The sequence below is a fragment of the Setaria italica genome, chromosome IX (genome assembly GCF_000263155.2).
Source record: "Setaria italica strain Yugu1 chromosome IX, Setaria_italica_v2.0, whole genome shotgun sequence".
NCBI classification, from domain to species: domain Eukaryota; kingdom Viridiplantae; phylum Streptophyta; class Magnoliopsida; order Poales; family Poaceae; genus Setaria; species Setaria italica.
This window is the reverse complement of record NC_028458.1, coordinates 45,269,218-45,284,486: the sequence shown is the minus strand read 5'-3', so window position 1 is coordinate 45,284,486 and position 15,269 is coordinate 45,269,218. Positions and strand designations below refer to the sequence as shown.

Here is a 15,269-nt window from a genome sequence, read left to right as displayed (position 1 = left end):
TGGTGAAGCCGAGGCGCGGACTGGATTTGTTAGGCCTTGTTTAGTTGGGGAATTTGGGAGGTGCCAAATTACTGTTACAGCACTGTAGCACACTGTAGCGTTTCGTTTGTATTTGTGAATTATTGTCCAAATATTGACTAATTAGGCTCAAAAGATTCGTCTCGCAAAGTACAACAAAACTGTGCAATTAGTTTTTAATTTCATCTACATTTAGTACTCCATGCATGTACCACAAGTTCGATGTGATGGGGAATCTTCTTTTTGCATAGTGTCAAAGTTGGGAGTTGGGAGTAACTAAACATGGCCTTAATGGGGTTTGATCCAAATGCCCTGCGTACTCTGCTCGCTGCCAGTCTCGTTATCCAGTCTGCGTCAACCGCATGTCGTTTGGTTTCCATCTGATTTGATCAGTACAGGTCTACAGGATGCATAGCTAGCGACATGATTGCACCGTCAGGGATTACGCACGCTTGCTAATTGTCCTCAATACACCGCCATTTTGCTTCCCCTGTAGCAGCAAGAGTCGTCGTCGTCGTTTCGATGAGGACGAGCACCGTAATTCAGATGAGCAGGCTCGGTCGGTGTGAGGACAACCTCTGCTTCGATGGACAGACGCCGTACGTGTGCGCTGCGTGTGGCCGTGTGCTCTGAGTGTCTGCGGTTTTTGCATAATGAACTGTACTGTACATGTAGCGATTTCATAACACCACTGATCGGATTGACCCCAAAGCTGATAGGGCCAGCGGTGAAGTTGAGAGGAACGTACGTACCAGGTCCTTGGGCCGGTAACTTGCGCGTGACGTTGGAGCAAGCCGAGACCCATAAGTATACATGTAGCAGGAATTAGTCAATTTGTTGCAGAGTCGCTGGAGTCAGTGGTTGCGGATTTACCTGCAGCTGCCGATGCTCGCAGCCTCTCGCAGTCTTGGCGTTTACCTGACCGAACCTCTGCCGAGGAACGCTTTATTTGGGCTTTGGGCCGCATGCGTCTGCTGATCGAAGTACCCAGTTACCTGATTAACCGGAGGTAACAACAAGGATCGGAGCGGAGGGAACATGCATGGCCCTCCTGCGAGCCAATTCACATCAGTCAACACGCTCCTTCCACGCAATAACGTGCAACGACCGCACAACGCCTTGCATTCTACTGCAGAAACCAACCAACGAAACGTAGCTACGGTCATATAGGGAGAAAAGAACCGTTTGCCTGTTGACCTCACGAGACCGACCGAACGAGGCAAGCCTAGGCTTCGTGCTTAGTAGTACACGGCCGGAGCAGGTCAAATGCAAAGTTTAGTTTGGGAGTCTGAACGGGACGGCCAAATTCCAGTCCAGCGCAGCGTCATTTGCTACTTGCTAGTCTAGTGCTGATCCTCGTCTAGTCACCGGAGCACTTGTTGATTGACCTTGCGACCTCACCCTGACCCAGCTGGATGGAGGTCACCTTACGGTTTAATTTACCTCTTCCTGATGCTGATGCGCGTTTCACTGAAGCGCACAAGCTGTGAGCGCTGCTGCTCTCCGCGCGGTGGAGCGCGTCCAATCCTCGTCTCCTACTCGGCCTCGCCGCGTGCACCACCAACGATGCTGCTGCATGCAATTTCACATGGACGAGGTTAACGCGCGACGGGGCCAGCGCGCGACCTCTATTCCACGTAGTAGCCTCCAGTGACTCATTATTTTTCTTTTCTTTTTTTTCTAATTTACTCCGGAGCCTGTCATTTGCTTGCCCTTATTTATGGAAAGAGGTCAGTGCACGTCACTTTCATGGTGACATCAGCAATAAAAAATGTTTATGTTCCTTTTAAATGGTCATTACTCCTTCCTCGAGGATCCATTTCTAAATCCGTTTGCACTATTATGTTCCTTATAATAAAATCTACAAAATAAGATCCTTATTTGATATATTTTAAAGATATTTTACATGGCTGTCAAGTTATATTGATTGTGTAGTAAGGGGGTGTTTTCTTCCCGTGTCTTATTTTTAGCACGTGTCACATCGAATGTTTAGATACTAATTAGGAGTAGTAAACGTAGACTATTTACAAAACCAATTACATAAGTGGAATCTAAACGGCGAGACGAATCTATTAAGCCTAATTAAGCCTAATTAATCCATCATTAGCAAATATTTACTGTAGCAACACATTGTCAAATCATGGACTAATTAGGCTTAATAGATTCGTCTCGCCGTTTAGATTCGTCTTATGTAATGGGTTTTGTAAATAGTCTACATTTAATACTCCTAATTAGTATCTAAACATTCGATGTGACAGGTGCTAAAGTTTAGCAAGCGGAAGAAAACAGGCCCTAACTTATGTACAGATTAATATACAACTATAGATACATTGTGATGGTTTAAGTAGAGGTAATATAGCAAGTTTATACAATGACTATGTAGCAACTTATGTTATATATCTATTGGTCTAGTAGCGAATTTATTATACAGAGACAAATATATCAATTTATATAAAGATCGTGTAACAACTCTATAACAAACAATATTATATAGTATGTCTAGCAACAACTTATGTAGACTTACGCAGATACTTTGTAGAGATAAATATCACATCCTCGTTTAGGGGAGCCACGCAGAGCACCCATTGCAGTAAACAACATAAAGGAGGCTAAAAATATTTTTAGCAATTTATCTATATATTTTGTTGAGAGATTTACACATAAGTTGCCATACATATAATATATAATATATAAGTAGCTATTGTACACTCAATATAAGTTGCTAGTTTCTAAAAAATTCAAAATATATGCAGCAGATCTTGTTTTATAGATCTAATCATAACACAACGGAATCGAAAATGGTAAAGTTATCGTATTTTTAAAAAGCAAAAATTAAAAAGATGCCCATGGGCCTGCTGCCAGGCTGCAGGCCGCGTCGCTCGCTTACGCATTGGTGCGGCCAATCGCTGCTTAGCTTTTCTTTTTCCTTTTTACATGTAAAGAGAGAACTAGAAGAGCATAAAAACCGTATAATGGGCCTTTTACATGGACCCAACTACTGTACCCAAGTAGCAGCTCCATCCAAGTGAAGACTAGTACAACGCGTCATGCGCAGTTTTACAGACGGACGCAAAATATACGGAGCAGGAGCTGGCCCAGGGGAAAAGGACAAGGCAGCTACAGCAAAGGGTTACAATCACACATATCAGCCAGCGTGCTAACAAGCAACATGGATTTGTAAACTTCATTCATCCAGCCAATAGCCACATAGCAGCTGACATTTTTTTGGAACACTTGTTAGTTATAATTCAGAAGAAAATGCCACTTTTGCCTTGACAAAAGCAGTAAAGAACTGCGGATAAACACTCTCATCAGAGAGAAGCTCACCTGATCCAGTGACACTAGCAATCGAAAAACAATGCATTGAGCCATATTAGGGTCATAAATCACTCCAAATCTGCACCCGGTAAACAGGTACATTCGTTCTCAAAACAGAGGTCTTCGAATAAACCATACATGTCTTTCTTAAACACTCCTAGAGTAGGGTGACCAAAAGCACCAGGATCATATACGGTTCCGTTCAGTGTAACAGCAACTGCACCATGCAAGTAGTACTACTGAGCCAATTTCATTGGCTCACAGAAAGAGACCTCTCCCTGCGAGGAGACCTAACAGCAGGGCTCGCGCTCCTTGATCTGCTGTCCACTGGTGAGCGCGACAAAGATCGAGACGGGGATCTGCTAACATGGTAAATACATTAATTGATCAATTATAGAATGTCAAAAGCACGAAATTGGCAGCATAAGAAGGTGACTGCAATTCGTACCTTGAATGGTGCTTTGGCTTAGGTGCTGGTGAGTAGCTTCTGCTCCGGGACCGTGATCTACCTCTTGGAGAGCCAGAGTAGCCAGGTGACCTTGAGCGCAACCTCCGATCATAAGAACGGCCTCTGCCACTGCACAGGTTATGAATTATTTGGTTTTTGCCTCCTATAAACAACAAGGGAGATAGATAGTGCTTACAGTCAAAGAACAGATGAAAAGGGACGTATGCTACCTGACTCTTTCCCTTGCTCTCATCTCAGTGGGCTTCTTTCTGTTCTCCTCTGCGAAAACAACAGTAATTTCCCTTCCAAGAAACATCTGCCCATCCATATGGTATTTTGCATCAGCAGCATCATCAGGATCAAAATATTGGATGAATCCAAATCCTCGAGGATCCCTGAAACACAAAACAAACATTAGTATTTTCTGAAGAAAAGGGAATGCTTCAGAAAGTTCACCAAACCAAGGAATTGTTTTACTCTTCCTCCCAACGACGTTGATACGCATAAATCAATTTCAATGGATGCACAAATCAATTTCAACGGTAAAGCAGGCACTAGGCTGCTGACCTTGCACTCTGAGTTTAGAGACAGACTTGAAACTCTTCATAACTTGCATATCTCTTAAACCTCTATTTCTTCCTTTTTCTTCAATAGTACTCTTAAGACTTGCGTCTTCCAAAAAGTTACTTTCACTGTTAATCTCAGGGGGTGGCAAAGCAATTGAATATAAACCAATGAAAAACAGAGCATAAACAAAACCATTTGATAAGAACAGGTTTAATCTATAAAAACAGATGGCATCCATCAAAAGCCTTCTGTGGTGCAAATATACTTATTGTACTATACAGCACAGGGAGAGACTTCCGAATTGCACATGGGCATCCACCAGGAGATGCACATCCACATTAATTGAGATAAGGTGCCTTACCCAGTGTAGTAATCCCTTGGAAGATATACATCTTTAACACGACCAAATTTTCCAAATGGTCTACGGAGGTCATCAGGCCTGCATTTGTAATAGACAGCACGTTAAATAGGTGTACCATAGAAGAATATGACATTCCTGTTGGTATATTAATAATGAATTGACTCATAAACATTTTTGAGAAGGGAGTCCACAACCAAAATATTTGTAAAAATTATGGACATGGAAGGGACATATTTAAGACAAATTGCAGAGCAAAATGCATTTGAAATTTCTCTACAACAGTTCAGATGTTCACTAGACAGGTCGGGAGCACAGTAGATAGACCCCCATATATTGATGTTTTCTTTTATCAGTTCTGTTCAATGCATTCCTTCAGACTAGTATGACAAAGACAATGATCTACACGATTTTTTCAGTTGCAAAAATGAAGATACTACAATGCCTAAGCAGAGCCCAACATGAATACTTCAGTGCCACATGTGTCAATTCTATTCTCTCAAACAAATTCTGATTTTAGAGTAAACTACTTGTGTCATTTCAAGACTGACATTAACATCGTATTGGCACACGAAGTTATAATACAACAGAAAAAAATTATGCCATTGTTGGTCGAGCAGGGAGGATCTTACCTGCAATCCCGGCGAAGATTCCTTACTAGAAGACTAGTTGGGAGGTCCCTAGCACGGCCCCCATAACGACCACGAGGACTTGGACTGCGAGCTCTTCTCCTGTAACCTCTTGGAGGTGAGGGACTGTAATCGTAGCCTCTTCCCATGCTGATCTAACAACAGAAGACAAAAGTATGAGCCCATTGCAAGCAACACAATACCAACCATGTTTCATAACTGTCATGCATTTACATGTCAAACCCCATCAAACTTAAAGAATATGGAAGTTGCGCTGAAAAGAAATATACCCAAACGGGCACGAAAGTTAATTCATCACTTGAATTGGAGAATAGGCAAGACAAAACAACAAATTGGATTGGACAAGAAGCCATCTTTCAGCATACAAGGTAAAAGCCTAACTACTGGTGTATATAATAGTGTGGCCATATCCTTTGCTAGAAAGCTTTGTTTTTTATGCACTGCACGTCCACACATCATCTACCATGAATTTATCCAGTATCACAATTCATAAACATAACGAGAAAACAGCAAACAGTGTCCTGGATGTTTTGTGGGTGGAAGCAGTTTATCAGACGGTCCAAGAAAACAAGGTTGTGCTGTATTTCTTTCTCCCACTTCTACCCAGCAATTATACGCGCGTGCATCCCATTCTTCATCACACCCTCATCCCCCCTAGCAACCAAATCCAAATTGGCCCTCCCCCAGCCCCAAGACTGGCGCATCCCAAACAACAAAACCTGCTCTGAATCCGTTCGCCACTTGTAAAATCGTGGCCTAGACACGACCTTAATCAAGGCGACAGATCGATGCGTACGGCAAAGCGACAACGAACTAGGGTTCCTCGAAAGAAAAAAAAATACGAGCAAATCGATGGGTAAAACGACGCCAAATCATTGCGTCAGATTCCCATAACGCTCACCTCGGCGGAGCAAATCGGATGAGACACCTCGAGGAAACTAGGGTTCTATCAGAAATCAAGAGCCGCGATATCGCCTCTCGGATTGGAGCAGTACCTTTTTCTAGGGCTCGAGGGGCGGAGGCGGTCTCGAGAAGCTTCCGAAGTCCGAACGCGACCGTGGGGAACGAGAGAGGAGGGGGGCGCGGGGGTGGGCGAGGCCGTGTGGTTTTTAAGGGAAAGGCGAGATGGAGTTGGATTCGGGCCGGGAGAGGCGGGGTTGTTGGGCTTTTGAAGCCCTTACTTGTTGGTTGGGCTCGACTTGTAGATCGATCATGAATGACGTCTAGGCCCAAAAGGATCCAGGTTTCTGAATTTGATTTCTTCCTCTATTTTTTCGGATCCCCCTTTAACCCTTTTCCTTTTGCCATCAGATTTCAGATCCCACTGAAAGAACTCTCTATTTTTTTCCTCTCACTCAGGTGTCAAGTTCCATCTCAAATTTAATCTATTTACTAACAAAGAAGTATCTTGTTTGTTTCTTCTTTTTCCTGACGCTAAGTTCCATATATTTTCCTTGCCAAAAAAAAAATCTGCGCATTTCCTCGCGAAAGAAGCGTGGTATATTTCATATACTTTCTCCCCTTTCATATCATTGTTTTCCCTTTAAGTTTGGTATCGTGGATTCCCGCATAAAAAAAAAGGAGCAAAGAAAAAGTGTCTGGTATCCAAGCGAGAAGACAAAAACTCGTTACACTTGTCCATAAAGTTTGCCAAAAGAGAAGCACAGCAGCGCAGGCAGGCTCCAGAGAAACCCTGTTGCCGGATACCAGACTGCCATTTGTCACCGGCCAAGGTCGAGCAACAATCGGCAGCGGCAAAGTGTCAGGCACGGATAGAGTGTTAACTAGGAGTAGTACAGGACATGTGCGTGAGCATGGGAGCTGCCAACAAAGTTTATTTCCTCCTCAGATCCTGATCTCGGCGGCGCAAAAGTTTCCTTTGATCGCAAGCATCTCGATCATCCCCAAAGGCTCCCCGAACCGAACATGCGTGATGCAATGCAGCGCGACGAAGGCCTCGATGACTTTTGGTTTGGCACGATAATGTTCTTACGTGTGTTCGTGTCCATGACTCCTGAGTGCGACTCGATGGGTTCCACGTAGCAGTACTAGTAGGAGTATCCGCTCAACATTAAAAGGTAAGGTTGGTAGATTATGCTATGTTCTGCTTCATGGTGCACACATTTATTTTTCCCACAAGCTGAGTCTAGTTTTTTTTTTACAAAACACACCGCAGAGATGTAAACGCTAATATACACACACGAACACTCACCCATGAATAATCTGTTCACCGCCGTTAGGCTCCGCCTTTGCCCTATCGTGATGTGTTGCTGCTTTGGTTGGCGTCGACAGCTTCCGACCCGCTCCGCCGTGCCATGGGTTGCCAGCGGCAGGGCACCCCGCCGATGATGCCTCTCGCTCTACTTCGAACGGCACTATTCGCAGGGGCTATTCGTATTCAAGTTTCGCCGAGGATGTATGTGTGGAGGAATAGAGCTACCGGTAATTGGTGTTCTGCACGAATGTTCTTTCTTTTCCTGATCAGAGAACGGGTTGTCTCGCCCTAGTCTGTCGATCCATCGACACTAGTCTTCATGTCTCGCCCTAGTCTGTCGATCCATCGACACTAGTCTTCAGATCAACCTCTCTGGTGCTTCCTCTCCTTTGATGTTGATAACATCATACCAATGCGGCGTGCTTAGTATAAAAAAAATATGGCGTAGGAGTGGTAAATGGCTCTCTAATTTAGTATAGGAAATTTAAAGATGAGGCTCAATAAGAATCGGGCCATAATATTATATAATTTTAAACTAAAAATAGATATGATTAGATAAGATTGTGAAGAAGGCATGAGGGCCACGAAAGATTACCACCCCGTGCTTGTCGGCATGTTCGAGCATTCCATCTACAATCATCATATGTGTGTGGAAACTGGGAAGCATCTTACTCCAAAAATCTATGTACTCTATTTATGTGTAGGGACGCTATGCAAATTATCCTGCAATTTATCCTTTCTACGACGACGCAAAAAAGGGAGATTAAAAGGAACGGCAGATAGATGGAGTGTATCTGGGCATGTGAGAATCTCGTCAGCAATCAAAAGGCAGGACGCAGCAAAGCACTCCCGTCGTCGGACTTGAGGTTGAGGCTTATCTGTCCCAAAGGCAGGTAGGAAAAAATTGTATTCTTTCTCGCGCAACTAGGCTGTAGATGTTAGCGGAAAGCAGCGAACTTATGATCATAAATAAAGCCGGCGCGCTGCGATTAGCATCTGTGGTTAGCGTCGCCGCGTCAGCTGATTGCGAGAAGAGCGAGCCCGGATTGGCCATGGTCGTCTTGCTTTGGAGCACAAAAAGCAGAGCAGGCGGCGATAAGCCTCATCAGGCCGAGAGCGAAAGAAGCAAGGAAAGAAGAGCATGGGGGCGATGAGGATGCAGAGAGCGGATCACGTTTGGTAGGAAGAATGGGAGCCGATGCGATGCGCGGATGGGTCGGGTCGGGTCACCTGCTCGGAACGGCCGCCGAGGATGCCTAGAAGTCGCCCGGTGCGGTGGCTGGCCGGCCGGCCGGCCGGTCGGCTATTCTTGGTTTGACTGGACCGCATGGGGATGGGATCAACTTTTTTCCTCATTCCCTGGTGTACTTTCAGCTCGAAGTTGCACCAGCAATAGTGCCTTTTGTCCCTCCAAGTCCTCGGCTTGAGTTTTCGTTGGTACCCAGTTATCTCTTGCTTGCTTCTCCCTTTGGAGTCCATACAGAAATGAACCGGACATTTTTACTGCACATCTTACTGCCTCAAAGAGTAGTTTGGCACCTCATCAAGGAAAAGGATTTTGGGCCACGACTCCTGCCTGTCGCAATTCATCCGGCCGCCGCAAACGTCGCGACCGTGGTTACACACCTCACACGAGCACAGCGCCACGGCACCGCTGCACGGGCGGACACATCGCAGGAAGAGAAAGCAAAGCCCCGATTCGTTTGTCTCGCTCCTAGCTACCGTCACCCCACCGCCGGGTGTCCGTGTGTACGCAGAGAGAGAGAGAGAGAGCGCTCATCAGCCGCTTCCCTCACCGCCTCTCTCTCCATCTCCACTTCGCTTATCCTAAACCGCTGTGTCACTCGGCGCTGTGGCGTCGCTTAGCGCACGTCATTAGCGTCCTAATCGCGCTCCCTGCTCGTGCGCTTTTGGCGCTGTGCGTATAAATCCAGCCGGCCAGCCAGCTTGGTTACACCTCTGACCTTCCCTCCCTCGCACACACGCACGGCCGGCCTCCTCTGCTAGTGTTGGGAACTGCTGAGATCAGAGGAAGGCTCCAGCTCCACCAGGCATTCCGATCGAGGCAGGGGTTTCGTCCGGGAGAAGCAAAGGAAACCTCGGCCTGCGACCTCGATCGATCGGAGGCCGTCAAGCTTCAGCTCCAGGTGCGCTCGGACTGCCTGCTCCTCTTCTCTTCTTTGCTGATATCGGAGGCCGCCTTCGTTCTTTGCTGATCAGCTGTTTCTTTTCTAGGCTCCTCTTCTCTTTTCTTTCTTGTGCTTGTTACTTCCCACCTTCCGGTTCATCTGTATCCTCGCTGCTAGTAACGGCTTTCTCCGTGACTCTGTCCATGCGATTCGGGCTCGGGGCCTGTACTGTTTCTTTCTCCGCCATGCCCCTCTGCGATTGCGATGCTCTTCCTGGGCATGCATGCCAGTCTCCCCTCGCTGGATACCGCTGCATGCAGTTAGCTCCGGTCAGGACTCAGGAACACAGATACGTCCTCTGTTTCTGTTCACCTGCACCTTCTGCTACTATCTCGATGCTTTCATTTCGTTTCCTCCACCTCCCTTCCCCCACCCGACCAAAAGGTATCCAAAGCGGCAAACTGCAAATGTTAGGGAAAAGGTACTTGTAAGTTGCAATTCTGGGAAAGTGCAAGTGATCGGCTGAATTTCAACATACCGGCAAATTCCCATATATGGCTTTACCCCCTGTCTTCTTCCGTAGGTTTAGTCACCTGCTGCTACTGACTGATTAGGTGGTTTACTTCACCATCCATCTTGATAATCGGAGGCATCGGTCCACACTCCAGGCCGGCGGTGTCGGCATGTACTCGTTGCTCCCGCCCACAACCTGTTGACACTTGGGGCGAGGTTCGTGGCCAGGCGAGGTTTCCAGTCCGGTTTCGCCTGACACGCGTGCATCGCAGCTCAATTTATTTTTCCTTCTTTTGCTTGTGACGTCGCAACCGTAGGGGCTACACGCCTGCACGGCACTGTTGGCTTGGTTCTTCGACCTCTCAGGTCCTGGCCTCTTCCTCGACTGGAAGCATCTCCTACCAACCTGGCTATTATCTTGACGTGTGCTAGTTTCATTGAGTGTGCGTGTCACTAGCTAGTCGTTAACAATACCATACCAATTGTCTTTCCAGCTGTGTTAACAACTGCAATATGGAAGCTTCTTAGGATTATGCAAGGAATTACTGCATTGTTTTTCTTGTTATAAGCCTCTTGTATGGTACTAAGCAAAGACATAGTAGATGTCATGTATGGTCGTTGAGGTCACTCTAATATAAGACATTTTGGTTTGTTCAAATTACTCTTAAGTCGGACCACAGAAAAAGAGTAATAGTATTTATAATATGTCAAATGAGTATAAATTAGATCCATTATGAAATGTATTTTTATAATTTACTTATTTGGCGTGTTAGATGTTAATACTATTCTCTACAAATTTGGACGAATTTAGAATAGTTTGATTAACAAACTTAAATATCCTATATTTGAGGATATAGGGAGTGAAACAATAAGCAATTAGGCATGCTTTCAAAGAAGAATACACAAGGATCTTGTATTGCCTTAACACATTCTAATTCCAATGGAGATGCAACAAGGACATTCAAATCTCTTGCTGATCAAAATGTTGTAAAAGCTGTGATGAAAGTTTTGGTTCCCAATACCTCCCCATCCAAAATTATAGGTTGTTTCTGGAATTTTTTATATATATTTTTCGCTACACCATACAATCCTAGGGTGAGGGAATGCTATACGCTTGGTGGGTTCTTCTCCAAGTATAATGAAGAAGGCTATGGACGCGGCTATTCCGAGGCATATTGTATATATATCAGATGTGTCACCGTTTGCATCGTATCAAAAATCGCCATTTCTGAAATTAGCCACCCGCCTGGGGAGTTTATAAAAAAAATATCGCTAATTCCATCTTCTAAGTACATAATAAAATTATGGATCTAGAAATTATGTAGTCAAAATCACCTATACAATTTAAATTGGCATGGATCAATAATTCAATTCAAAAAGCTAGTGTCGAGATCATTCTCGTTTATTGATATCCATGGGTTGCTGTGGCATGGTGCCCCGAAGCATCCCGAACTAATCAACCTGTCTTGTGATCTTGACATAATGCTGAGAATTTTTTTGGAAGGAGTTTTTTCTGAGATTGACATGAATGTCTAACTAACCCTATCAGAACATAAATATCAGTAGTGTTACCTCTAATTTCTGCATGAAATTCTGAGAAATTGTCAGGTGAAAATTTCAGTTCTACGAGGAGTTGGTAGCAGAAGGCCCCACACCAGCACATCTTGGCGTCCGAGGATGTTGCAGAAACGATGGCAGGGATGCGTCTTCTGGCTCGCCTTCCTTCTCTGCAGCGCATCAGGTACGTGTTGCTGTCATCCCGTGCAGGTTTTGACGGCTTTTCCGTAATTCTCCGGTGGCACCGGGTTCCTTCCTCGCTTAGTCGCTTTTCTTTTTCTGTCGTCCCCCTAAAAGGGCTTTCTTTTCTGCCGCTAAGATTCTTTACTTCACCAGAAATGCATGGCCATGTATTGCATCCTACAAATGCAGAGGATTGCGATGGGACCTTTTTCATAAGCTGCAACTGCAAAGGCTAGGATATGCCCTGTGCTTTTGCACCATTTTCATGCCTTATCTTGAATCAACAAAAGCGTCCACGACACATGTGCCGTACCCAAAGTTTATCAGAGTTATCTCCTCATGCTTGAGAAAGTGAATGATGCTAATACTCTTTTGCCTCTCTCTCTTTTTTGTCTAATGAAAACCAATGATGCTGCTTCACACATTTCAGTATGTCACCAGCAGCCTGTTCTGAAACGCTCCACTGACACAATACTGAAACATCTCTCTGCTCTGAGCTACAGTCAATTAGCCTTTTTGGACCTTGTTTAGTTTCCCAAAATTCCAACTTTGGTACTATGCAAAAAGAAGATTCCCATCACATCAAACTTGCAGTACATGCATGGAGTACTAAATGTAGACGAAATCAAAAACTAATTGCACAGTTTTGTTGTACTTTGCGAGACGAATCTTTTGAGCCTAATTAGTCAATGTTTGGATAATAATTCACAAATACAATCAATGTTTGGATAATAATTCACAAATACAAACGAAATGCTACAATACGCTACAGTACTGGCACAGTGCAACTAAACTTGGTTCTTAAATGTTTATGGACTCGAAGATGCCAATACTCGTTTTAAAATCAATGATGCTGTTTGACATGTGCATCCAGTAATCTGTTCTTAAACTCTCCACTGAAATACTGAACACTCTGGTCATTCAAAAAAAAAAAGGAGAAAAACTGAACATTCTGAAGGCCGAATTACAATTTGCTCAGCTCTATTGCCTCACACTATATGCAGTTCATGTGCCCTTTCTTTTATGCAGTCAATAAAATCTATACTTTTTACTACGTATTGTAGATATCCGTCAAGAATGATTCTTATCCACCTGTATCTGTAGAACCGAACACTAATGTCAGATTTATTAACAAAAATTCTCATTTTTGACAATTTACAGGCATCATGATCCCCTCAGAAAATTCTCCGTCAGAGTTCGCCAAGATCGTGCAGTCTAAGCAGACAAAGCAAGCTCGCGTGTGCGGAGCGGACCCCGAGCTGCTGCGATCCTTGGCGGGCAGCGACGCAGAGGTCATGCTCACCATTCCCAACGAGCAGCTGGAGCACATCGCCGAGTTCCCGGAGGAAGCCGACCTCTGGATCATCACCTACGTCGCGCGCTTCCTCCCGGCGGCCAGGATCACGCACGTCGTGGCGGGCGACGACGTGCTCACCAACTCCCCCGGCGACGCCTACTTCCTCGTCCCGGCGATGCTCAACCTCCGCTCGGCCCTTGCCGCCGCGGGGCTCGACGGCCGCGTGAAGGTGTCGAGCGCGGTGTCCGCGGAGACGCTGACCGCCCCGGCGTGGTCCGGCGTCGCGGGCCACGTCCTCCGGTTCCTGAGCTCGGCCGGCGCGCCGCTGTTCCTCAAGTCCCCCTCGTCGGAGGCCAGCGACGCCAAGGCCGACGCCGCGTACGGCGCGATGCGCGCGCTGGGCGTGCCGGGGGTCCCGGTCATCGCGGCGGACCTCGGAGCCACCGGTGGCGTAGAGGCGGCGCCGTACTACTACTACAGCTACCCCGGCGGGAAGTCGAGTGAACGGGGCAAGCGGCGGTCGCTGGCGACGGGAACGTTCTGCGTGGCGCTGCAGAACGCGGACCCGGCGGCGCTGCAGGCGGGGCTTAACTGGGCGTGCGGGTCGGGCCACGCCGACTGCTCGGCGATCCAGCCCGGCGGGCCCTGCTACTCGCAGAACAACCTGCCGGCGCTCGCTTCCTACGCCTACAACGACTACTACCAGAAGATGTCCAGCACCGGCGCCACCTGCTCGTTCAACGGCACCGCCACCACCACCAACAACGATCCCAGTAATTTAGCAACCCGCAAGCATTTTTTTTTTGCGGATAGAGATCAAGCATTGGTCATGAACACTAATTAACGCTTTCTTGTGACGGATCGTTTCAGGTTCAGGGTCTTGCGTTTTCGCGGGAAGGTAAGCACGGTTTCAAACTCTGCAGCTCGCAAATTAAACTCTCGCTACTCGCTAGTGACTGACACTCTGACATGACTTTGTTTTTCCTGGCACGCGTTGCAGCTCCACAGCGGGAGGCTCCAACTCGAGCACGCCGGTGGGCGCGAGCCCGCCGACCAGCCTCGCCCCTCCGACGGGCTTCACGCCTCCGGTCGGCTCCAGCCCCCCGTCGTCCGACTTCAGCCCCCCGGCGGTCGGCACCACCCCTCCGTCCGGCTTCGCCCCGCCGGCCGGCGGCGGCTTCGCCCCTCCGGCCGGCGGCGGCTTCGCCCCCCCGGACGGCGGTTTCGGCACCCCGCCGGGGTTCGGCCCGCCGGGCTCCTTCAACGGCAGCGGGTCGTTCGGGCCGAGCGGCACGCTCAACCCTTACGGCGGGGCCCGTGGCGCCATGTCCAGCGGCGCCGGCTTGACCGCTCTGTCCGCCGTCGCCGTCGCGGTTCTTCTCGTGCCATGAATGCGATGTGAATTACCAATGCAGATATCGGGATTAGCTCTAGAGACTAGAGAGCCCTTTGTCGCTTGGTAGTGATTATGCAGGGATTAGCCACGTGTTATGCTGTTCATCATTGAGGTGTTATTGGTCAGGTCGGTGTCAGGTCAGGTGAGGTCGGGCCTGTGTATTTAGGCGTCGTGTATATGGAGCGGATATGTATGTATGTGACGAGAGTTGTGACAGTCATCAACTCATGATACCTTGGTACAATATACTGGTAGCTTAAATCCATTGCATATCTTTGTAAATACGTACTTGCATGTGTTGCTGGTAGGAACGAGTCGTGTGTGGGCTGAGTCGTGCGTAGCTCACGGCATGGCCAAGTGCTGTGTTTGGTCAGCACCACAGCGCCTTTGGCAGGCACGTCGCGTGGCGTCGCAATGAAATAGCACATCGCGCACCTCGACAGTGTGGCGTGGGACTCGATCCTGTATTCCAAATAAAGAGGAACAGAAAAAACAGAAAACGCTGCGACGTTGGCAGCACCAAAATATCCACTTTCTCGCGTGCGTATCTACGTTCTCGCCTCGCCGGCAGCGACGCCGTTCAAGCCGGGGCACCGCCCGATTTCAACAACTGGTATCAG

The 15,269-nt window shown here is 47.1% G+C and overlaps 2 protein-coding genes across 6 annotated transcripts; one reads left to right on the top strand and one right to left on the bottom strand.

Annotated features, from left to right (window-relative positions):
• Positions 1-3,360: 3,360 nt before the first annotated feature.
• LOC101778930 (serine/arginine-rich SC35-like splicing factor SCL33) lies at positions 3,361-6,490 on the bottom strand. 4 transcript variants are annotated; one of them, XM_004984196.3, is made up of 6 exons: positions 6,355-6,490; positions 5,342-5,493; positions 4,713-4,790; positions 4,015-4,179; positions 3,785-3,913; positions 3,361-3,695 (listed from the first exon to the last, which is right to left on the bottom strand). In XM_004984196.3, exons 2-6 carry the CDS (start codon positions 5,485-5,487, stop codon positions 3,587-3,589), a joined length of 627 nt encoding a protein of 208 aa, XP_004984253.1. In that variant the 5' UTR covers positions 5,488-5,493; positions 6,355-6,490; the 3' UTR covers positions 3,361-3,586. The 4 variants fall into 4 exon arrangements, with proteins under 4 accessions (XP_004984253.1, XP_004984254.1, XP_004984255.1 ...); XM_004984197.3 differs by having other exon boundaries at positions 5,342-5,488; positions 6,355-6,446; XM_004984198.3 differs by having other exon boundaries at positions 6,261-6,419.
• Positions 6,491-9,393: 2,903 nt separating this feature from the next.
• Positions 9,394-14,931, top strand: LOC101778253 (glucan endo-1,3-beta-glucosidase 1). 2 transcript variants are annotated; one of them, XM_004984195.3, is made up of 5 exons: positions 9,394-9,721; positions 11,825-11,957; positions 13,118-14,026; positions 14,124-14,151; positions 14,254-14,931. In XM_004984195.3, the coding sequence occupies exons 2-5, from the start codon at positions 11,894-11,896 to the stop codon at positions 14,642-14,644; spliced, it is 1,392 nt and encodes a 463-aa protein (XP_004984252.1). In that variant the 5' UTR covers positions 9,394-9,721; positions 11,825-11,893; the 3' UTR covers positions 14,645-14,931. The 2 variants fall into 2 exon arrangements, with proteins under 2 accessions (XP_004984252.1, XP_004984251.1); XM_004984194.3 differs by having other exon boundaries at positions 9,395-9,721; positions 11,838-11,957.
• The last annotated feature ends 338 nt before the right edge of the window (positions 14,932-15,269 follow it).

Excerpts from the sequence above, each read along its gene's own strand:
- LOC101778930 (XM_004984196.3), bottom strand. The coding sequence starts at position 5,487 with ATGGGAAGAGGCTACGATTACAGTCCCTCACCTCCAAGAGGTTACAGG. Across the intron at positions 3,914-4,014 it reads AGAGCAAGGGAAAGAGTCAG|TGGCAGAGGCCGTTCTTATG; the intron begins GTAGCATACGTC and ends TAACCTGTGCAG. Across the intron at positions 3,696-3,784 it reads AAGCCAAAGCACCATTCAAG|ATCCCCGTCTCGATCTTTGT; the intron begins GTACGAATTGCA and ends CCATGTTAGCAG.
- LOC101778253 (XM_004984195.3), top strand. The coding sequence starts at position 11,894 with ATGTTGCAGAAACGATGGCAGGGATGCGTCTTCTGGCTCGCCTTCCTT. Across the intron at positions 11,958-13,117 it reads CCTTCTCTGCAGCGCATCAG|GCATCATGATCCCCTCAGAA; the intron begins GTACGTGTTGCT and ends GACAATTTACAG. Across the intron at positions 14,027-14,123 it reads CACCACCAACAACGATCCCA|GTTCAGGGTCTTGCGTTTTC; the intron begins GTAATTTAGCAA and ends GGATCGTTTCAG.